Below are 22,108 nucleotides of genomic sequence, written 5' to 3' on the forward strand. Positions count from 1 at the left end.
TTTTCCAGGTCTTTCTGTCTGTGGCCTTGGTCTGGCCCTCCTTGGCCTTCAAGCCATCTGCTGTGGGATGGACTGAGTGTCAGGTTATTTTTTTCCCCACACATCCATAGCATCCTTCACTTCTGCTTCGTAGCCCTTTCCGCAGTAGTGCGTAGTGACATATTTGTGTAAGTGCTGGTTTAAAGCCCGTCTTCCCCATTGACCCGGAAGCTCTGTGGCCACGCCTGCTTCTGGAAAGGCGCCCCATGGACACTGTTGGGCGGAACAGAGTGGCCAGAGCTAGTGGGGACAAGTTGGAGTTCCTTTGCCTAAGAGGACAGAGAAAGGGACTCCTCGCAGGCAATTCCACAGTATCAGGGATCTTGCTGTCAGTTTGTTTTGGGTTCAAGTCTCAGTTCGGCCACTTAGGATGACCTTGGATGAGTTCCTTTCGGGGCCTCGGTCTTCTCTCCTGTGAGATGGGGGTAACAGAGGTAACGTGAGAGCTCAATAAAATAACGTATGTAAAGCAGTTAGCACAATGTCTAGCACATAGAAACAACTAAGTAGTGGTGCTCACTTGGGTCATTATTATCAAGATTCTGCTGGATAGGCACTTAGGGTGGCACAGTCAAGTTTTTCCTCTTGTTCTCAGTTCTCTTAATTTTCTTTACAAATGGTTCAGCTATGAGGCCTTTTGCACCTGTCCCTTCTTGTCTCAGTGGTACCTTGCTCTGGGGCACACATCAAAGCCATTCTCTGGGCTGAGTGGCCTGGAAGGATTAATCTTCCGCTGCGGCTCTTCTCTTCTGATTCCCCTGCCCTGCTTCCTCCCACCTGGGCTCTGTGTGTGGCCTTCCTGGAGAAGGGCAAGCGCCCATGCCTCCCTGCCTCAGCATAGGCCTGGGCACCTGGACTTTGTGCAGCACTCTCAGCCCCGCTGTGTGGGGCGAGGGGGCAGGCCCAGGGGCGGGGGGCCGGGAGAGGCAGGGCCAGGGGGCAGGACTCCCCTGGGAGTGGTTGTTAGCATCCTACCTGCCGTACTGTTAGCTTACCGTCCTGCTGCTGTTAGTCCCCTCCCTAATGAGGCTGGTCTTTAGCTTCTGGGACAGCTGATTTCCAGGGGATTATTTGTATTACACACTTTAATGCTTTTTAATAGCAAATTTTTAATTAAATGGAAAGTCCTTTTGGACACGAGGGAACGCAGCTACAACAGGACTCTGTGCGCAGCACCGACTTAGACCAGAGAAGCGCACGTGGGGAGAGGGCTGGCAGGGCTTTGGGGGAGCTCACTTGAGCATGCCCGGGTTGATTAGGGTGGGAGGGAGGAATGGGTCTGGCTGTAGCTCCTTCCTTCTGTCATCTGGGGGCCTAGTGAAGTATGAGCTTGCTCGCCCAAGTACGGGAGACAGCAGTTGGAGGAGGAGGGATTTTTGAAGTACCCCCTGCCTTTGATCCCAATGGCAAATCACAGTTGGGGATGGAATTTGGGGTAACCAGATCAGATCAAATAAAGCAGGCAATAGGAAGTGTCAACAGTCAGTAGGCCCTCCATCTAGCCCTGGCAGGCCCGAGTCCTCATTTTTGTCAGCTGAGGAGAACCACGGAGCTGTAGGAATGGCCAAATGCCTGTAATTTGTGACCTTGCTATGGTGGGAAAGGCTGTAGGGAAGCGCCCCAGCCCTGAGGAAACAGTCTGACACCGGAAATGGGACCTGTCGTGTGGGGCGGTTGGCAGGCTGGGTCCCGCCAAGGAAGAGACATGGTGACTCCTGTGTATCCGAGAACTTCACCGGCCGGCTTGGTGTCAGGCCATTCCTGAAAGTGCTCTGTGAGGTGCTCCTGAAACTGCCCGGGGCTGGCGTGAAGGTCAGACAGAGGTTCCGCATCAGGAGGGTTCAGGTGAGGGAAGGGACAGGGACAGCCTCGACAGCCTGCCAAAGCACCACCTTGTGTTTGCATGAGAATGGTACTCAGGGGTTGGCATTTAAGCCCGAGGTGGCTTTGTGGGCAGAAGCTTGAGGAGGAGACCTCAGAAGACATTAGGCTGGTTTCTTGCCCAGGAGCTCTGGAGGTGGGAAGTGGGAATGGATTCTGCCTGCAAGCCTTTGCCGGCAGCTGGTGAGCTGCCCCACTCTGCTCGGTGCCCTGGCCTCCCGGACCAGTCCGTGTTGCTACTGTAGGCGCGCTCGTGGGTAGTCTCTCTCACAGGCCCCATTGCTCTGGTGCCTGGCTGTGTGGGCTACACCACATTTCTTAGAGGAAGCGGTGGGGTAGACCCGTCTTTGGAGGCAGAAAGAGCTGGCTTTACATCTTGACCTGTTGCATCTTTGGCCTTCGGTAAGATACGATGTCTCTGAGCCCCCAGCGTCTTCATCTGTGGGATGGGAGGAATCCTCCTCTCGGGGTGGTCGTCTGGAAGAACCAACTCCTCAGGGACAGCCACTTTGTCCTTCCATCTAGCATGGAGTTCCACACGTAGCAGGCACTCAGTAAATCCTTATAGAATAAGTCATGTCTGCAAAGAGCCTAACCCCAGGCCTGGCATATAAGAAGCGCCGAATAAACAGTGATTGTTGTCCTTGCTTGAGTCTGCATGTTGCCTCCCATGCTCGCCATCCGTTAGCCTCACTCCCTGTGCCTTCCCGCTGGGTGTTACCTTTCCAGCTTCTTCCCCACCCTTTAATTCCCCGTTTCCCATCTACTCCTGTGAAAGGGCTCTCGGGCCCTCCGGTCTTGTCATCCTCTGTCCCTCCGCGGTCAGCCTCCCTCGGCGCCCCTTGCTCTTGCCCTGCGTTACACTGTCATGCAGCAGATCCCAGGACCTCCTTCTCTGGGACTAGCCCCTCTGGGAAGGTTCCTGCTTCTCTCTGTCTTGTCTTCTTAGCCACAAAACTTCTCTCTCTTGCCTACGTCTGAGGCAGTCTGAGGTGGCAGCCGGAGCACTGGACCCGGGGTCTGGTTGTTTCTCTGTTCTGCAGCCGTGTCACCTCGTCTTGGGGGTGGGGGTGACAGGCATGTCGCCGCTTCTCACTGCCACTCCTTCAGGAGACCGTCCAGGGAGGCTGGCAGGCTGGGGCAGGGGTGGGGTTGCTGAGGAGAGGAGTAGGTTTCCAAGGTTTCTCTCTGTTAATCTCTGTCCCCATCTCCTCTCTTGCAGTGCGCCTCCATGACAGTATTTCTGAAGAAGGGTTTCACTACCTCGTGTTTGACCTGTAAGTGCCACTTTCTGAGGGTGTGGGGGCCTTTCCCTCCAGCTGGCTCACCATGAAGGCTTGGAGAAAGACCTAAACTGGGTCTTCAGCCTCTGCCGAGGGCCCCTTCTCCTTTGCCTGAGGGAAAGGATTTGATTTTGACCTTCCTCTGGTAATGGGCAGGTTGCGGAGGGGACCTCGTTGCTCACTCACGGTCTCCCCAGGGCTCCAAACCCCCAGATGGCATTACTCGCGCATTTCTGTTCAGCAGCACACCTTGTGCAGATGCTTTTTTTTTTTTTTTTCTTGTTTCTTGGTGTGTTGTCCTTAGTGGAGAAATAGACTGCAGCTCTTCGCATGACCTTAAAAATTCTGGGAAATTAAAGGTGGCTTTTATTAGTCATAAACTGGACTCCACTTGGTCTCTCCTCCACTTTGGTTGTGGTTAAATATCTCAAAAGTAGCTCTTCACCTCCTGGAAATGCCTCTCTGGTATTTTCAGGATTGGGTCTCTGTGTCCTTGATCTCATTATTCTTCAACTTTAGGAGTAGGTCTGTCCTTCTTGGGCAGCTGTGTATCTCAGTATTCATATTGGTCTCAAATAAAACTGTGACTTTCTGAGTAGGTTGATAATTTTCTCTTAGATCCCTGTATATTCATCTTTGCCTGAGTATTAGCTAATCTGTAGATTATAGACACAGAAATGTGCAGGAGGAAGGGAGGGCCCACGTTACCCCAGGGAGAAGCCCCACGTCATTGAAGGATGGAACATGTTTGGGCTCTCAGATGGAATGCATGTGGAGTTGGGATTTCTTTAAAAGCTGTTCCGTGGTGTGACCTGTTGCCTGTTGGATGCTGGGATTGGCCAGCTGACCTGCTTCCTCTGACCCTCTCTGTCTGTTGGTTGCAGTGTTACCGGCGGGGAGCTGTTTGAAGACATCGTGGCCAGAGAGTACTACAGTGAAGCTGATGCCAGGTGAGACAAGGACCCTAGAGTTCCGGGTGAGTCTTGGCCACTTCAGGGGGGCAGGCTTTGTGCCTGTTTGAAGAGTCTTTGGATATAGATCAGAAGATCTTCTGTCTGGACAAAGATTCCATAGAGCTGGATCTGGGCTGCATTTTATGGGTGATGTTAGAAGTTAGAGCCGTCTTTTTTTTGGCAGAGGGGAAGCACTTGCAAGTCTCCTTTACCCTTTCACCCCAGAAATACCTTTTCTTTGCACTACTGTGTACTTGCAAGCCTGCCCAAGGGCCCTCCCTACCGCAGCTTCTTTCCTTTGACAAATTTTACTGTGTGCAGGGCACCCTGGGGATGATCCAGAGATGGAGAAAACGTGGTTTGCGTTCTGAAGGAGTGTAAACATCTGGGCTAATCAACCAGGAACCTTCTCAAAAGAGATTCCAGCCTGGATCCCTTAGTCTCTTGACCACCACAACCAGCCCTGGTGTGGGGCACCTCAGGCGGGAGGACCGTTCCTTGGCCACATCCCTCAGCCCTCAGCCCCCCGTGGCAGCCCTGGCAGAATTCTGCCCACACCGCAGCTCTCGGGTGTTTGTGTGGCCTGTCCTTCCCGCCTCGGCTCCTCCCTCAGGCCCCGAGTTTTCTCCGAGGGTGATGTCCATGCAACCTGGTTTTGATCATCCTGCCTGCAGCTTATCTGGCATATGTGGCAGCTCTGGCTGCCTCTAGAGAGTGGGGGAGTGCAGCTTCCTCACAAATTTCTCAACCCTGAGAGGCCAGTGTTTGCTGATCAACTTCAGATGCTTCAGCCTCAGGAAAACTTCTCAAGTGGGGAGATGAATTCCAGTGCCGGCAGGGGAGGACCAGACCCTGGGGCAGGAGGAGGCGGTGACCGCCCTGGGAGCCTGGCGGGGAGGAGGGAGGGCTGGCCAGGGGGAGGGGAGGGCTGGTGTGTGACTGTACCAGTGGGCTTGGCCTGGCTCTGCTGGGACACTTCGCACTTTTGCCATTTTTGGCCAGAAGGCTCTCTCTGCTAGCCTGGCTCTGTTCTAATTATACATTTCTGTGGAGACTCGCCTCTTCAGCTCAGTCTTAAAGTCTCTTTGGCCTACTCATGGGCTGTGTTCTGAAGGGAGGCCTGAGCCTCAGCCTCCAGGAGCCTGGTAAGACCCGTTGGCTCTTGTGGAAGCCCCAGAATCAGATTTTAGAGAAGGAGTCAGAAGTCCGGGTCACCAGCTGAGCACCTCTCTGCAAGCCTGCTGCACATACCTGCTGACGGGGGCCTCATTCTCTAGGCCCGGGATCCTCAACCTCAACACCACTAACATCTGGGGCCAGATAATTTCTTGTTGTGAGGGCCACTCCTGTGCACTGTAGAGTTTTAGAAGTATCCCTGGCCTCTACCCACTGGATGCCGGTAGCATCTCCACCTTAATTGTGACAACCAGCAATGTCTCCAGGCATTACCAGATGTCCCCCAGTTTTCACCATTGCTCTAGATCGCCAATGCTCCCTGCCAGGAGTTTGACTGCAAGTGTGGCAGGATGTTTTGGAAGGCGGGCAACCTGATTCAGGATGGCAGTGGGGGCGCCTGGCTGGCTCAGATGGTGGAGCATGCGACTCTTGATCTCAAGGTCGTGAGTTCAAGCCCCATATTGAGTTCAAACCCCGCATTGGGCGTGGAGCCTATTTAAGAAAAAAAGAAAGAAAAGAAATAGCAGCTGAAGGTGACCCTGGGTTAGTTTGGTTTTTTTTTTTCTATGCAAAATCATTACCAGAAATGCTCTTCGGTTGCCCTGTTTGGAACCTTCTTAAGGACATCTTTTCTTAAAGGGGTCTGTGTACTGGGTTTTATCTCCCCTACTAGATGATAAACTTCAAGGCAGGCACTAGGTCTTACTCATCTTTATAGTCTGTGTGGTACCAAGCACAGTGCCTGGAGATAGTCAGTCAATGTTTAAATAAATGAATGAGTGTGCCCCCCCAGCAAAACAACTGAGGTACAGTTGTACTATCCTTCCTAAGATGCCACCACAAACCTCTTCTCCAAGAACAGAGTTACTATAGGGGGACAAAAGAAGGAAGGGGTTGGATGGTCTATTGCTCGGGAGTGTCCCCAGTCTCTTGGAAATGGACTGGTGGTATTGGCCCTTTACCGTCTAAGGAGGCATGGTGAACTCTGTGCTAGTCTGTCCTCTATCTACTGTCTATCTGGTGTTCTCTCTCTAGCCTTTATCTAGTGGGAGACCCCGGACAAACCACTTAATATGCCTGGCCCTCAGGTTATTCTTCTGTAAAATAGGTTGAACTAGATGATGTCCAGAGTCCCAAGATTTTAGCTGTTCGGTGATTTCCTTGTGACTCCGCAACCCAGAGTTCCATGCTTTCATCTGTAGTGTGTGGTCCTGGGTGAGTGGCTGACATTCCTTCTCCTTGTGCTTTCGCAGCCACTGTATACATCAGATTCTGGAGAGTGTTAACCACATCCACCAGCATGACATCGTCCACAGGGACCTGAAGGTACTACCCAGGCTCCCCCTTTGCCTCCTGCTTGTGAAGCGTAGGCGCCACCTGGTGCCAGGTGGTGGGACTGCGGGGACCCAAACTAGGCTTCCCCAGGGCCAGAGGGTGGTGGGTGCCTCACGAGGTCTTCTCTTCCTCATACAGCCTGAGAACCTGCTGCTGGCGAGTAAATGCAAGGGTGCCGCCGTCAAGCTGGCTGATTTTGGCCTAGCCATCGAAGTACAGGGAGAGCAGCAGGCTTGGTTTGGTAAGAGTGACCCTGTCTTCCTGGAATGTGGCCCCCGCCCTTCCTCCTCTTCCTGATCTGCTTTCCTCTTTCAGAACTAGAAGCCGGACCCTTCACGGTCCCCGTCTCCTCAGAGACTGGAGAAGGGGGTGGAGGGTACAGAGCGGCCCCTGGCCCTAGGCGGCTCAGTGCAGTGAGTCTAGCTGTTGTTAGCACCGCATTCTTGCTGCCCCTGGGGAGAAATGGGAGTTCCTGGTAGGCACACGGACTTGCCCTCTGATTTTATTCTGGGCACTACAAGAAACCCAGCCTGTCATCTCTCGCTGCCCATGTGCTGAGAGCTTATATAGCAAAAACAGCAGGAACGAGGAGGGACTTGGGGGGAAATTGCTGATGTGGTTTTAACGACAGAGAAAGTGGGTTCAGTGTGCCTCCGCCCTTTCTTCTGCTGCAGGTTTTGCTGGCACCCCAGGTTACTTGTCCCCTGAGGTCTTGAGGAAAGATCCCTATGGAAAGCCTGTGGATATCTGGGCCTGCGGTAAGCCCATTCCACACTCTCAGCTTTTTGGTGTTAAGGGCCCTCAACTTCCAGCGATGGTGAGAAAGAAGCATCGCTATTCCTTGTGGGCCCTACAAGTGTGGGGCGTGTGTGAAATTGCGGTGTTTGCTCTAGTGTCCCGGGGATGGCTGTTCTCATCACACGCTCCGCCCCAAGTGTTTCCTGGGTTATACTGCATCCTTCCTAAAGAGGGATTGACCCACGCCTTAGAGGATGGGTTACGTCTAAAGAGGTCCCCGATGGGGCTCGGTGACATGGGGAGTGAAGCACAGCATTATCAGCTGATGGCCACTTCGACCTCCGGTATAACCTTGACTTTCTGGGTGGCTGAGCCCTGTGTGGCTCTTCTTGGTTCCTCAGTGAAGTCGGTGACTGACCCCGATGACCTGTGTTCTGTCTCGTAGGGGTCATCTTGTATATCCTCCTGGTGGGATACCCTCCCTTCTGGGATGAGGATCAGCACAAGTTGTATCAACAAATCAAGGCTGGGGCCTATGATGTAAGGACTGGTGTGTTCTTGACCCTCGGGCTGTATCCACAGGAGGGGGCATGTTTAGTGTGTCATGGGATACAGGGAGTGTCAAGGGACTTTGAGGACCCAAGGATGGGCATACAGGTCTCAATTCTTGCCACACCGTATCCCAGGAACAACTTTTTTTGCACAGCCTTTCTTGGTAGCTGTAAAATCGAGGAGCCCACCGAAGCTCTTTATTTGCAGAGAATGGCCTGAGAAGTGTGGTGTGCCGCGTAACATAGGGACAAGAAGTGGCGTGGCTCCCCCCACTGCCATGGGGCCTTGGGCACGTTGTGGAGCCGCTGTTTCCTTCTAGTAAGGAGATGGGGTTGAACCAGAATATGTTGGAGTCCCTGCTCTGACCGGATATTCTGGCATTCTAACCGTGCACAGGTCCTGGGATGCCCCAGGGCTTCCCCAGCTCTCTGCCGGGCAGGTTTAGATAGCACGGGGTATCCTGCTTGTAGGAGTTGGGACAAAGACAGAGCCTCCGTTTCAGGGTGTGAGGCTCACAGATTTCATATGCCTCCTTTCCCTCTTCCTGCTTAGTTCCCATCGCCAGAGTGGGACACAGTGACTCCTGAAGCCAAGAACTTGATCAACCAGATGCTGACCATAAACCCTGCAAAGCGCATCACAGCTGACCAGGCTCTCAAGCATCCATGGGTCTGTGTAAGTGTCTTCACCCAGGGTGGAGGAGCTCAGGATGTCAGCCCTCAGTGTGCCCTCAGTACTCTCTTCACACTCCTGTTTATGAGCAGAGAATGATTGTTCTGGGTCCTGAGCAAGGACCCAGCAGAGAGGGAGGGATTCAAGGAAGCAGGTGGCCTCGTTGGCTTCAATCTGTCTCTCCCCCACTTACTTGTCAGATGTGACTTAGTTCTGAATGAGGGCTTTGGTTGACCCTTGAGACTCTAGGTAGCTGATGAGGGAAAGCAGCTCGCAGAACCTAAAGTGAACTGCCAAGCTTCGGGTGCATATTCAGATCTCAGCTGTCACAGCTGTAATGGAAATGTGACCAAGATCCAACAAATAAACAAAAGGGGCCTCTGGGCAGTTAAAAAGAGCATCTTGAAGTTCGTGACTGAAAAAAAAAAAAAACTCACCCTAGACGAACCCCCCCCCCCCCCCGATCAGGCTGTCAGTGTGGATCAACACACTCTGTTTTCATAAACACTTCTGCAAAATTCTATAAAGTGAAATGTCTGTTTTCAAACTAAGAACAGGGTCTGCTACAGTTAGGCCTCCTGACAGCCACGATGCATTTGGTATTTGTCCTGTCCCACGTTTACTGAACGCCTCTTCAGTGCCAGTCGCTGCATGGGTCCTGGCGATACCAAGATGAGCGAGGCGTGGTCCCTCCCCCCAAAGATCTTAAAAATTATCTGGGGAGCTAGGCACTCAAACAGGCAACGATTCTGCAATGTGGCAAGTACATAAAAGGATCTAATGAGTGCACAGGAACTCTTGCCATCTGGTGAGCAGTGAGATTACTGAAGGCTGCATGGAGGAGGTGACCCCTATCCTGGTTCTTGGCAAATGGCTGGGAGTTCCTCAGGATGATAACCTGCAGGCAGAGGTTAGCATGAGCCGGGGTGAAAGGCCATGGGAAATTGTGGCAAGTTGAAGGAATGTTAAGTAGTTTAGTTGTAGATGAAGATACGCCTACAAAAATGCAAGAGAATGAAGCCAAAAAGATTCCATGACATACAAGTTTCTGCCTAATGAGTTTGGATTTTATTCGGGAAGCATAGGGAACCATTTAAGGGGTTTAAAGAGGGAACAAAGGGGCGCCTGGCTGGCTCTGGCGGTGGAGCATGCAACTCTTGATCTCGGGGTTGTAAGTTCGAGACCCACGTTGGATGTAGAGATGGCTTAGAAAAAAAATAAAATCTTTTTTTTTTAAAGTTTTATTAACTTATTTGACAGAGAGAGCGCACAAGCAGGGGAGAGTGGGAGTGGGAGAGGGAGAAGCAGGCTCCCTGATGAGCTCCCTGGCCCAATGCAGGGCTCAGTCCCAGGACCCTGGAGATCATGACTTGAGCCAAAGGCAGACGCTTAACTGACTGAGAGACCCACGCCCCAAAAATAAAATCTTTTAAAAAAATGAATTAAAAACAAAGAGGGAATGAAATACCCAGTTAAGAAAGGTCACTTTGGAAGCTGTGTACAAAATGGAACTGAAAGGAAAGGAGGCTGGGGCAGAGAGTTCAGGAAGCTGTTGTAATTGCCCAAGCAAGACCAAATGAGGTCTCAGCTAAGGGTAGTGTTAGGAGTCTGGGTGGCATGGCAAGGAGTAGACAAATTTGAGAGATACTTGGTAGATAGGCTCAAAAGGATTTAGTGACCAGTTGAATTTAGAGAGTGAAAGAGAGCAAGGGATTTATGGGGACTGCCAGATTTTGAGCTGGTAATAAGCACGGGGTTGTGCCCTTCATTGACTCAGAGGAAACCCAGAGGAAGAGCCAGTTTGTGAGAAAGGATGATGATCTTAGTTTGATTGAGTGTGGTGTCTGAGGACCTCTAGCTGGAGATATCAGATGGGTAGTTAGAAATGTGGTTCCAGAGATTAGAAAAGAAGTCAAAATTGGAAATGCAGGTTGCGGTCGTTTCTGTGTGGGTGGTGTTGAAATAAATGGGATTGTTTTTATGCTGATCGAATTCCCACTGTGGGTTTGTATTTGCTTCAGTAAGAGAAGGGATGGCCACTGAACACCAGCATGGAAAGACAGGCTGAGTTAGAGGGGCCAGCAAAGGAGGCTGGGAATGAGAACTTCTGTGGCAGAAGGAGGTTCAGGAGCAGGAGACCCTAAGAAACAGGAGGTCTCAGTAAGGGAGCATCTGTAATCAGATGCCACAGAGAGTCCCTGATAAAGATGGGAAAGAATCCATGGACTCTGACCAATTAAAAGCCAGTTTCATTATTTCACTGACAGAGGCAGTGGAGGGAGAGACCGAAACCTTTCTTCAGTGAGGATGAAGAGAGAAAGAAATGGTACTATAGAGAGAAGATGATGAGTCAGGAGAGTTTTTAAGTTTTTAAGGAGAGGCTTGAATATAGTGTGTAGACTGCAGAGAAGAATATAGTCTAGAATAAGGGGTTTAAAATATTGACTCACTGAGGAAGCAAAGATTGGGATAGTAAAAAGAGGTTGAAAGCAAATGAAAATCACTTTGTGGATGGGGGTCTGAAGTCGAAGGAGTTCTTGCATGAGGATCTCTGATTTCTCTTTGTGGAGAAATTTATACTTTGGAGGAAGAGGTAAAATTATAAGACTCAGAAAAGGTAGAGGAGGTTGGGAGACTTGCTTTGGAAACCAGGAAAAGGAGTGGGCCAGGGGTGAGGAACAGGATTGTGGGGCAGCCCAATGGGGTTATGGGCACCAAGCTGCATGTTGTAGGATTTATCTTCCTAGCAGGCTAGCAAGGACAGCAACAGCTAAGGGAAGGGGTGAGCAACTTAAAACGGGTACTCAAAAACTAGGGATATACTATGTTCTGGGAGTCATTTTTGGAGTCCCCACCCTCCACCAACTTATATAACTCAGTAGCCCCTGAGGATGTCACTATATTATATTATGTAACAATTGATACTGAGTCATCAAGGAAATCATTGTAAATCATTTCCAGTGGACTCTTTAAGGAAGAAGGAAGTTACATTGAAGAAAAATTACCATCCAAAATGATGAAAAGAATGAATGCTTCAAGGTGAAGACCCTTAGCTTCTCAGATCACAGCTTTATTCAGGTCCTTGTGGGGGTGTGTTGAGAGGGGCTCTTGGAAGGAATGAACCTTCTCTGTAGAGAGCAGGAACGCTGCCTGTTCTCTCACTGCTCAGGAATGCGGCAGGTGCTAAGTAAACAGTTGCTGAAGGAGTGACTGCATGGGGATCACAACACACAGGATATTCTCTTCCGTTCCATAGCTTCCCATTTCCCAAGGAAGGGGAGAGTGCTGTCTCATGCACCCTCCTAATCTAGCATCGATTATCAGTGGTGTTTTTGTGTTCAGATTATTGTCCTTACATAACCTTGAGTTTGGGGTAGTGCTTTTCTTCTAAAAGCATTTTCACATCTATGACTTCATTTTAGCTTCGGATCAACTCTGGGGCGGCTGAGCACACAGCCGTCAGTGCCGGGACTAGGGTGAGGGGCAGAGGGCCCGGCTGGAGGGCTCACAGGCCTGTCTGTTTGGCTTCCAGCAACGATCCACAGTGGCATCCATGATGCATCGTCAAGAGACTGTGGAGTGCTTGCGCAAGTTCAACGCTCGGAGAAAACTGAAGGTGAGTCTTGCCTTTCCAGGCTGCCAGCATCCTGAAATCACAGCTGTTGACAGTCCACCCCCTGCCCCATCACAAGAGGAAGCCCCCTTTGTGGCTGGAGCTGAGCTATGAAGGTTATACATGTTGGGGGACCCCAAAGACCTGAGGTCTTGAAGTTCTGGCCAGTGGCTGCCCTCTGCCTAACACCAGGCTATGCTTTTGTAGAGTCCAGCTGAATTCACAGGCCTGTCTTCTTTCCCGCAGGGTGCCATCCTCACGACCATGCTTGTCTCCAGAAACTTTTCAGGTATGTTTCCCCAGCTGTGCGCTTTAATTCTGCTGAGGTGAGTGGGTCAGAATGGGGTGTTGCCATCCCGGTGCTGGGTGTCTCAGGCAACACCTTGACCAAGATGAAGAAGACCCTGTTTTGAGGGGGCTACTGCTGCTGGGTCCTATAACATGAGATTCTGGGGGACTTCTCTTGGGTTCACATTTATGAATTCTATTCCTTAGACCCTCCCGAGGAGTAACCTGCCCAGCCTCCCATTTACCTTGTCCCTGGGGATTCCTATTTAATTCTCTAAAGACTCTCAGTGCTTTAGGATTTTAGCCAGTTGATAGGGTATTGGACAATGGGCTGGGGAAAAGAAAGAAAGAGATGAGGTGTAGTGAATCTTCTCAACCACCACCATTAATTTGTCTACTGGGACGGTCTCTACTTCATTGTGTCTAAATAGCAATGACTAATAGAAATTTTTCCAGATGTTTAATCATTTTCCAGAGACTGTGCTTATAATATGCTTTGTGATACTAGCTGTAAAAGGGAAGAAAGAGAGAGCAGCAGGATGGAGGGAAAGCAACTTGCTTAAATTTGACAGAAAAATTGGGATAGTTGGGACCAGTAATTTGTAAATCACTTGGTATTTCTTTTTAAGATGCAAGACACTCCACCCCACCCCACCCCCACCCCACCCCACCCCACCCCACCCACCCCACCCCCACCCCCATCTTGTTTGCCCTCAGTGGGGAAGCACAGTGGCTTTCTTTGAGGAAAAGGTTAATGTCAAAACTTAACTGAAGGCAGAAGGTCTCTTCCCACCTTGCACACCACCCTCCACCCAGCCTTCCCAGCCCTGCAACCCCCCAGTCCCACTGTTTTGGTTGAAGACTCCCTTTTCTCATTTTCATAGCGAGATTCCTTCCCTCGCTTTCCTTCTACACTGACATGGAGACAGGGTTGTTTGGCCGCCACTCTGGGCTAAGGTTGCTCCCTTGAGCTTGAGGGGCTTGTCTGTGCTGGTTCAGGGTAACCTAAGGGCCCCGGGTCTGAGGATGCCGTAGGGGAGAAGTCCTAGGGCTTCATGCGCTCTAACCCAAGCAAGGGCCACCGGGCGCCGGAAGGGCAGGACTGGAGAGTGAGCCAGGGAAGTGTCCCACCTCAGGCCCATCCCCTGTGCTCCTGGTTTGGGGCTCATTCTTACGTGGGTATCCATGAGGGGAAGACGTGGTTGTGGATTCTACTCTCACAAATGAGAGTAGAGATGGAGCTGTGGTTCCATATCAGACTTCTTGTCCTCAGAATTACTGGAAGCTTCTACTTTCTCAGAAGTGTGAGAGCCTTTCGGAGGACACTCGAGGGCATTTCTGTGCCAAACTAGAATGGTGATCTGTTGTCTCTCCAAGTAGGAGAAATGTGACGACAGGCTACTCCTTCCCTTCTAGCCTGGGAAATCCTCCATCTCAACCCCCCACCCCACCCCCCATCCATTTCAGGAAATTGGTATCCTGGTTTCAGGAGACTGGGCTCTCTGTTAGGACAAAGCATTTTCACTCATTCCTAAAGAGCCTCCTCCTGTCCTTGTTGCCCAGACCTTGTCAGCCATTGAGCTCACTTTGCCCTGGGTCAGAGGAGACCAAAAAAGTGCTACAAGCATTCTAGGATGACCTCTGCTGCCCTGACTCTGGAACAGGTAGGGACAGAGCCTGTCTCTAGAAGCTTCTCTAGAAAGAGGTGTCACCAGGTATAATCAAGAAGGAAGAGCACCTGTGTGGTTTTTTTTTTAGGCGTGAACTAGGCTGTTTGCTGAGTTTACCCCAAACAGGGGGTGCAACCTGGACTCTAGCAGGTTGGCTAATCGTGGAATCAGGGCTTCTAGAATATATTGCTTCAGCAGCCTTTGTTTTCTTTCTGGGGGCTCATTTCTTGGGCATCTTCACCCTTGGAATACTGAAATACAGGCTGAGAAAAACGGTCTGTCCTGGCTACCTGCCTGGAAGAAGGAAAGCAACCCATGTCTCTGAGGAACTAGAGGATTAAGAGAGGGATAGGTAGCTGGGGCCCATCAGCAAACTTAGCTGCACAAGGGCCATGCACCCTCCATGGGCCTCAAATGCCAGAGTCCCTCCTGTTTGGAATATGGCCAGAGGACAGGGCTCTCTGATAACGTCCTCATTTAGGTCCCCTAGGGAGGGAAGGTGTGAAGATGAGGCTCCGTTTCCTCACAGCCTCAAGCTAGGGCTCGGCTGCCTCAGAAAGGACACTGCCTCTCACCGATTCAGGCTTTTACCAGGAGACCCTGGCCTGAGGTGCTCATGGGACAGGTGCCAGAGCTGTGGTGATCCCCACACCCTGACCGAACCCAGTCCTCTCAGGTCCCCAGACTGCTGCAGGGCTGGCTGCACCTGCTCATCAGCCTGCCCCTGGCGCCTTCGCTCCCCCAGCTCGGCTGGCTTGGCCACGCCGCCTGGGCCCTGCTGTGCGTGGGCGGCCAGCGGTTCCCGCGCCTCGTGCTGGGGCATGCTCGCTGCTGACGGGCCCCTGTGGCTTTGCGGCAGCTCTGTGCACTGAGAGATTGTATCCCCTCAGTTGGCAGGCAGAGCTCCGCCCCCGCCTCGCCTGCCGCGAGCGCCGCCGGCCTGGCCGGGCAAGGTACGTGGCATGAGTCCCCCGACCGCCTGCCTCGGCTCCCTGCCACCCCACCAGGAGGGCCAGCATGCCAGGCCCACTCACCAGGGAGGCGAGTCCCATGCTTGCGGGCTGAGATGGGCATGCCGGACGGACCACCTAACTTGGCATCTGCGAGCGCATTGGTGTCACAGAGCCCCCTAACCAGCCATGCATGCTGGGCGCTTGCCAACTCTCAGGAGGCAATAGCCTGGGGACGTGGAGCTGGGCAGCAGGAGGCTTTCCTCCAGACGGCCGAGAGCCTGGCCTGCCTGAGGGCTGCGGCCGGTGGCAGCCCCCCCAAGAGACAGTCCTGGGCGTGGCCGGAGCTGCCCAGTGCTAGGACTAGGCTTCGTCAGCACTGCTGGGAGACCCCACAGAGGAAGCCACCATCCCCCTCAAAATTGTGAAGTCTGGCATTTGCAGGCCTCCAAGTCTGAAAGGCTCTAGAGTGTAGAAGCTGTGGGGAGAGCCGTCCCTGGGTTTGGATCCTAGCCTTGCCACACCCCGAGCGAGTCTCATCAGCCCTCCCAGCCTCAGTTTCCTCCTTTCTCCGGTGGCGCTAATAAATAATATGGCGATGATTAAGATCATGTACGTCGAAGGCTCTCAACCCTGCCTGTAGAGGACCGTCTGTCAGACATCTTGATGCCCACACCCCCACCCCAGACAAATAAAATCAGAATCCCTAGGGCATGGGATAGGCATAATGATTTTTGTTGAGCTCTCCAAAAGTGATTCTAAAGGGCAGCCGGAGTTCAGAACTCTGATGTATATAAAGCACTTAACATAGTAGGTGGTCAGGCATCGTAGTAAACACATTAAAAAAATAAGTTTCAGATCCCCCCAGCATGTAAAAAAATAAGTTTCACATCACCCCAGCATGACTGGAGATAGGCTCATAGGCCATTTTGGGAGGTCAGAATTCTCGTGAGGGAGGGATCCCTATTCTCACTGGAGAGAGATGGGACCCGGCTTGGGTAGGAATGGCCCCTGAAGGGAAGAATGGCAGCAGTAGTAGTGACAATGGTTTACATTTAGTGAGTACTTGCTACGTGCCAAGCACTCCACCTAGTGCTTTTCATGCATGGTCCCCTTAGGTCCCCACGCCTGTCCTGTGACCTAGGCCCTATTTTATCCCATTTTATAAAGAAACTGAGGTTCAGAGAGATAAAGTAACTCATTCAGTGTCATACAGGTACCAACTGGTAGATCCAGTGAAGTCCAGGTGGATCAGACAGTTGGGCTGACTCCATCCCCCTGTGCCTCCCAGACTCTCCCATCCCACTGTGCTACGTTCCTGTGGCCTTGGTGACCAGCAGGTGTCACCAGCCTTCCTACACAAAGCTCGTCAGCCTTGAGCCTCATCCGTGCCTGGCTGGAATCCATTTACTACCTCGCTATTCTGCCCAGTCCTTCCTGCTCAGTGGTTCCAGAGAGTAGACTGAGGAAAGAGGGGCAGATAGGACCCCATAAGCCTGGTGAGGACCTGCCCAGTCAAGGCTTCAACCCCCCTGGCAAAACCCTCCTGTAGGTGGTCCTGGTCTCTGTCTGTGTCTGTCTGTCCTCACGTCTGAGGTCTCCTTCGTGAACTGTGACACTCTTGTTTCTTAAGAGCTCTCAGGAGATGTCTTGCATCCTTCCAGCTTGGCCGTTCTGAGGAACTCCATGGCATCTAGGGACGGAGCCCTCACCTTTCACCCTGGCACTCTGCTTCCAGACCTGGGTGGAAGCTGTTGAAGGCAGAGTTCCCAGTACCCCAGGCAGCTCCTGTACTGAATGTGGTTTCTCCTCCCACGTGCAGTGTGTCCCTGTTTCCGCTGAGCCCTCTTCCGTGGCAGGAGAGATCCTGGGGCGCCACCCTGAGGGTCTGACGCAGCTTGAGAAGCCCTTCTTGCTTTGCGGCTCCCAGGAAGGGCCTCTTCCAGGGGCTTCAGGAGACTCCTGGCCCCCTTGTCAGACACAACAGACTCTTGCGGATCCGGCTGCCAGACTTAGGCTAGGGAGAGGGGACAGTGCAAGAGGCTTGATTTTCCTTTTTGTTTTCACAGCTGCCAAAAGCCTACTGAACAAGAAGTCAGATGGCGGTGTCAAGGTAGGTGTCTCCGCCCCTCTAGCCCAAGAGGGGTTCTTGGCTTTGTTCCTCCTTCCCCAGGAACCTTCCTATCCTTGCTTTTCTGCTTTAAAACCAGAAACCTTTGTGCTCAGAACAGCAGGTTCCATTGGCCTGGGAGGGCAGAAGAAAAATGTGTTTCTTTTGACCCTAGCTTGAACATAAAGACTCAGGGGAAGTGATCTAAATTATGGTTTCCTAGAGCTCGGTCCTGAACCTGACTGCAGACACATGCCTCATCTCCACGGCTTGACTCTCAGGGTTTTTGAGGTCATTTGGGTAATCTTCTTTTTTCCTTTTTCTTTTTGGAGCACAAACCCTTTTTATCAAATGAAAGCAAAGTTGGCCTGGTTGACTCAGGGTACAGGGCTTGGAACCTGAAGCCACTGTCCTTTTAGTTTTTTGTCTTATCTCCAAAGCACTTCCAGAACCCAGCTCAAATGCCACTAAGTGAAAAGTGTCTTCAACTTTCTAGAGGCATAGGCTCCTCAGAAATAGGCGAGGGATGTGGTATATCACAGATCACTCCCATTTGATGAGGGAGCTTTTCCCGTGGGATCACAGCAAGAGGAGAGAACAGGGGCGCACAGGGACCAGCAGAAAGCCTTAATGGGAGTGGCTGCTTGGTGAAGGGGAAGGAGAGGTGGCTAGGGGTCCTCACAGGGCCCAGAGTGTTCTGTAAATGCTTTGGGGGCAGAACGGGTCCTGGGGCTGGGGCATCAGATAGGCGTTCATACTATCTTGAAGCCTACCAATTTACACCATAGGGTATTTCAAACGATGAAATTATCCAAACCTTTACATCCCAACCAAAGTTGAAATTGGGCCTTTCCCCAGGATCTTTTGTCCCCAGCTGAGATATACACGTGTGCCCCATTCCCCTCCCCGCTCCCCTTCCTCTTTCCCTCATTCTCTGCATGCCTGCTTCTGTGTGCTTCTGCACCAAGGAGGGGAGCTTGGGCTCCACACACACCAACTGACATGGATCTGGGGGTGTGACCAGCAGCCCCCCAGTTATAGGGACATGAACTGGAATGGGGGAACCAAGTTAGGAAAAGGTGGCAGGCTTAGCTGGAGAGAGATTTTGCATATTTCTATCCAGGAAAGAAGCTAGAATCAGTTATTCTTTACAAAGTATTTAATAAGTACCTATCAGAGGCCCAGTGCTGCACTCAGTTCTAGGGGCCCACAAAAGGTAGAAGAGGTGATGTGGTTTTCATCTAGCTTTGAGAAGTTGCAAGGTTAATTGAAGAGGAAATTGGACACACCTGGAATCAGCTAAGCACTGAATGGTCTATGGTACTGTACTGGACCCTACATTACATGGTTCAGTCCAAGAAGCTACTGGGCAAAAACTTATTGGAGAAAGCTTAAAGGATGTAGGAAGATTGGAGCCCAGTCAGCGATTGCCTCTAGAGAATGGGATTGGAGGCGAGGACAGGGTGAAAAGACACACCTTTCATTTTTCACTTTGTACAGATGTTTTCTTTAAAATGAGAAGGTGTTCCTGTTAATAACTTAAAAACAACAGAATATTTTTATGGATTCTATCCTATATATTGATGTTCTCTGCCCAACTGGAACACGGGGTTTGTGCTAGAAGGATGTCGAAACTACAGCTGGATTGGACTGGTTGGGCGTGGGATTGGAGGTTTGTGTGTCAGACCACAGGAAATGTAGGCCACTGAGCAGGGAAGCTACGGGTGAGAGCAGTGTTTTTAAAAGATTTTGCTGAGTGTGTAAGGATGACTAGAAGAGGGTGGGAACTAGACACAGAGGTATCAGTTAGGATTTGTTATAATCTGGGCATAGGGTGAAGAAAAGGTGATTAGAAAGGACTACTATTGAAAATACTTCACCCCCAGAAGAACCCAGGCACCAACCAACGAGAATAGGCACTACCTACGGAGAATTGGTCCAGCTGTCACCAGGATTGTGAGGCTCTGATTAGCTGTTAGCTCTGTTTAGAGGTGTGTCCAAGGAAGTTCATACTGGATGTGTTAGAAAGGACCCATCAAAGATGATGTCAAAGTTCCTTGAATGTTGGAAGAATTGGTGGTACCTCTGCTAGAAATGGGAGTAGTTGTGAAGGAATACCCATTTTGATAGCAAGAGTTTTATTTGGACCCCACTGAGATGGAGAGACAGGTGATCTGGGGGGAGAGGTCTTTTAAGGTGCTGGGAGTACCTGATGTGGCCCAGGGAAGAGGGCAGCACTACACATGGAGATGGGGACTCATGTGAGTGAATCCATGCGTTCACTCACTCGGCCAGTTCCGTCCTTCAGGAGCTGGGAAGACAGCGATATAATCCACCCTTTAAGGTGTTCAGAGTTGGGGAGAATCAGGGAAACCAGCAGTCCTGGGTGCTCTGGGCAGGTCTGTCGAAGGAGGTGTGCTCAGGGCGGGCCCTGGGGGAGCAGAGACCAGCATCTAAGCCAAAACAGGAAATCTTCCTGAAGGAGATGACCCATGAACTGGGCTGAAGGATCTTGCTAGGTCGAAGTGAGCAGGAGAGGGAGGGGGATATTCCAGGCAGAGGGAATAGCATAAGATATATAGATTTGAAACAGTGTGATGATTCTGGGAACTTCAGTAGCTCCGAAAGGCTGAAGGAAAGAATGATTGCACAAAATAGGACCTGAAATAAAGCAGTCTCAGCCAAGATGGTGGTAAAAAGATGGATAATGGAGCCATTGAAGGATAGGTTTCTAATGGAACTTTCTAGATGGCTGACCCCAGGGATGAGTGTCAGGCGCAACTATGTAATATTAGTGGAAGGAACTAATTAAAAAGATATAGCTTACAGGGTCCAGCCTGGAATTCAGATTCAGGAAGCCTTGGGTGGGAGGCAGAATCTGAATTTTAATAATATTCCCCTTCTCCCATATGAATCTAAAGCACATGAAGGTTTAAGAGTTCAGTAAAGACAAAATTTCAGGGCCATCTGTCATTGAGAGGCTGGAAGAAGAAGAGGAATCATCAAAAGGCAGAAGAGGTGGGGGAAGAATAGAAGTGTGCAACAATGTCGGACCTTACAGAGCACTGAGAAGGATGAGGGCATGGCAAGCAGACGGTTAAATAAATTGCTTCAAATGAGAACATACGTGGGGAAGCTAGTGTCCGACCCTGCTATGTGCCCAGCGAGTTTTGTGCATGAGAAAAGACTTTGAATATAGTGGTGGGAACAAAGGCAAAGATGCAAATGTTTAAGAAGGGAATGACCAACCAAAATTGAAAGGCCAGCAACAAGTTGAGGAAAATATTCACAGCAGGTGTGATATGAAGGGTTAATATTATTTTTATACAAAAAAGCTCTCCGTAGGGGCACCTGGGTGGCTCAGTCGTTAAGCGTCTGCCTTCGGCTTAGGTCATGATCTCAGGGTCCTGGGATCGAGCCCCGCATCAGGCTCCCTGCTCGGCGGGAAGCCTGCTTCTCCCTCTGCCACTCCCCTTGCTTGTGTTCCCTCTCTCGCTGTGTCTCTCTGTCAAATAAATAAATAAAATCTTTAAAAAAAAAAAAACTCTCCCTAGCAAATAAGAGTCCCCCCCAAAACCCAGTAGATAAATGGTCAGAGAGGTTGCACTGAAAACCCAGAAAAGAGGAGGTAGAACTGGTTAACAAATGTGGAGGTTTAGCCTCACTAGTATCAGCAAAATTCAAGTTGAAATGAGGTGCCATATTTTGACTCTTTAAGTTTGGGATAGTAGCGTAAATAGCAATGGCCCTTTTGGAAACAGCCAGCATGTCAAACACCATAAAAATTGTCCCTGCTGGTTTTTTACCCTTTAATTTTACTTCGGGAATTTCTCCTAAAGAAGTAATTCAAGGGGCGCCTGGCTGGCTCAGTTGGAAGGGCATGCGACTCTTGATCTTGGGGTCGTGAGTTCAAGCCCCACACTGGATGTAGAGAATACTAAAATAAATAAACTTTAGGAGTAAAAAGAAATAATTCAAAGTATGGAAAAACTGAAAGCAGAAGGATGTTCAACATGACATTCTAACTGAAAAAATTGGAGACAATTTCAAAAGTCAATAAGATAATGACTAAATAATTACAGGAAACCTATTTACTAGACCTTTACAGAGTTATTAATTTTTCATGACTATATAATGATATGTTTTATATTAAGTGGGAAAAGTGGGATACAAAACAGTACATACACTGTCATATAAATTTTGTTTAAAAAAATGATGTGTTTGTCGATTATATTCAGTATATATTAAGTGGATAGAAGAGGAACTGGAAGAAACCCCATGAGGTGTTAATAGTAACTTCACTGGGTGATGGGAATTTGGGAAACTTTCATTTTATATATTTTTCTGTATTTTCTACATTTTTTACCTAGACCATGCAATCCTTTGAAAATCAGAATTAAAATCAAAATACTATTTGTTTTCAAAAGTAAGGCATCAACTCAGATGTAGCTTATAATGATGTTTCTAAATTACATGAGAAAAAAGACTAGCAAGAGAGATAGGATTATGGGTGGGGTTTTTTTTCCCTTCTTTGTTTTCCAAGTTGTTCCTAACGTGGCTGCAGACCTTTTAGAATTTGGAACGTGTATATAACAATGAATGGCATGGTTGGACGTAAGTGCTGCGAAAGGCAGAGGGGAAGGCAAAGCAAGATGTGTGGGGTTCGACTTTTCTGGACTCTCTTGAAGGTCAAGGTGACGACCCATGTGTATGAGGGAGGCCTGTGAGGTTGCTCAGAAGATGCTGACCTGTGAGCAGCCTGGGTCTCTTATAGACCCCACCTTGCTTTCCCAGCTTCTCACTTCCCAGTTCCTGGTGTTTAAGGTCTATAGGAAGGTTTCCTCCTCA

At 50.3% G+C, this 22,108-nt stretch overlaps 1 protein-coding gene across 17 annotated transcripts in view; it reads left to right on the forward strand.

Moving 5' to 3' along the window:
- Nucleotides 1-22,108, forward strand: part of CAMK2G (calcium/calmodulin dependent protein kinase II gamma) — a 54,615-nt gene that overhangs the window by 16,682 nt on the left and 15,825 nt on the right. For 9 of the 17 annotated variants that reach the window (XM_036110274.2, XM_036110288.2, XM_036110276.2 and 6 more), the window contains exons 4-13: nt 3,143-3,197; nt 4,088-4,153; nt 6,586-6,658; nt 6,806-6,908; nt 7,342-7,425; nt 7,851-7,945; nt 8,510-8,632; nt 12,162-12,245; nt 12,489-12,531; nt 17,220-17,263. In XM_036110274.2, the coding sequence (XP_035966167.1) occupies nt 3,143-3,197; nt 4,088-4,153; nt 6,586-6,658; nt 6,806-6,908; nt 7,342-7,425; nt 7,851-7,945; nt 8,510-8,632; nt 12,162-12,245; nt 12,489-12,531; nt 17,220-17,263 (770 nt within the window). Of the gene's footprint in view, nt 1-3,142; nt 3,198-4,087; nt 4,154-6,585; nt 6,659-6,805; nt 6,909-7,341; nt 7,426-7,850; nt 7,946-8,509; nt 8,633-12,161; nt 12,246-12,488; nt 12,532-15,090; nt 15,154-17,219; nt 17,264-22,108 lie in introns of all 17 variants that reach the window. The other 8 variants (XM_036110272.2, XM_036110278.2, XM_036110273.2 and 5 more) reach the window with 1 other exon arrangement.

This window comes from Halichoerus grypus, chromosome 7 (genome assembly GCF_964656455.1).
Source record: "Halichoerus grypus chromosome 7, mHalGry1.hap1.1, whole genome shotgun sequence".
Taxonomy (NCBI): domain Eukaryota; kingdom Metazoa; phylum Chordata; class Mammalia; order Carnivora; family Phocidae; genus Halichoerus; species Halichoerus grypus.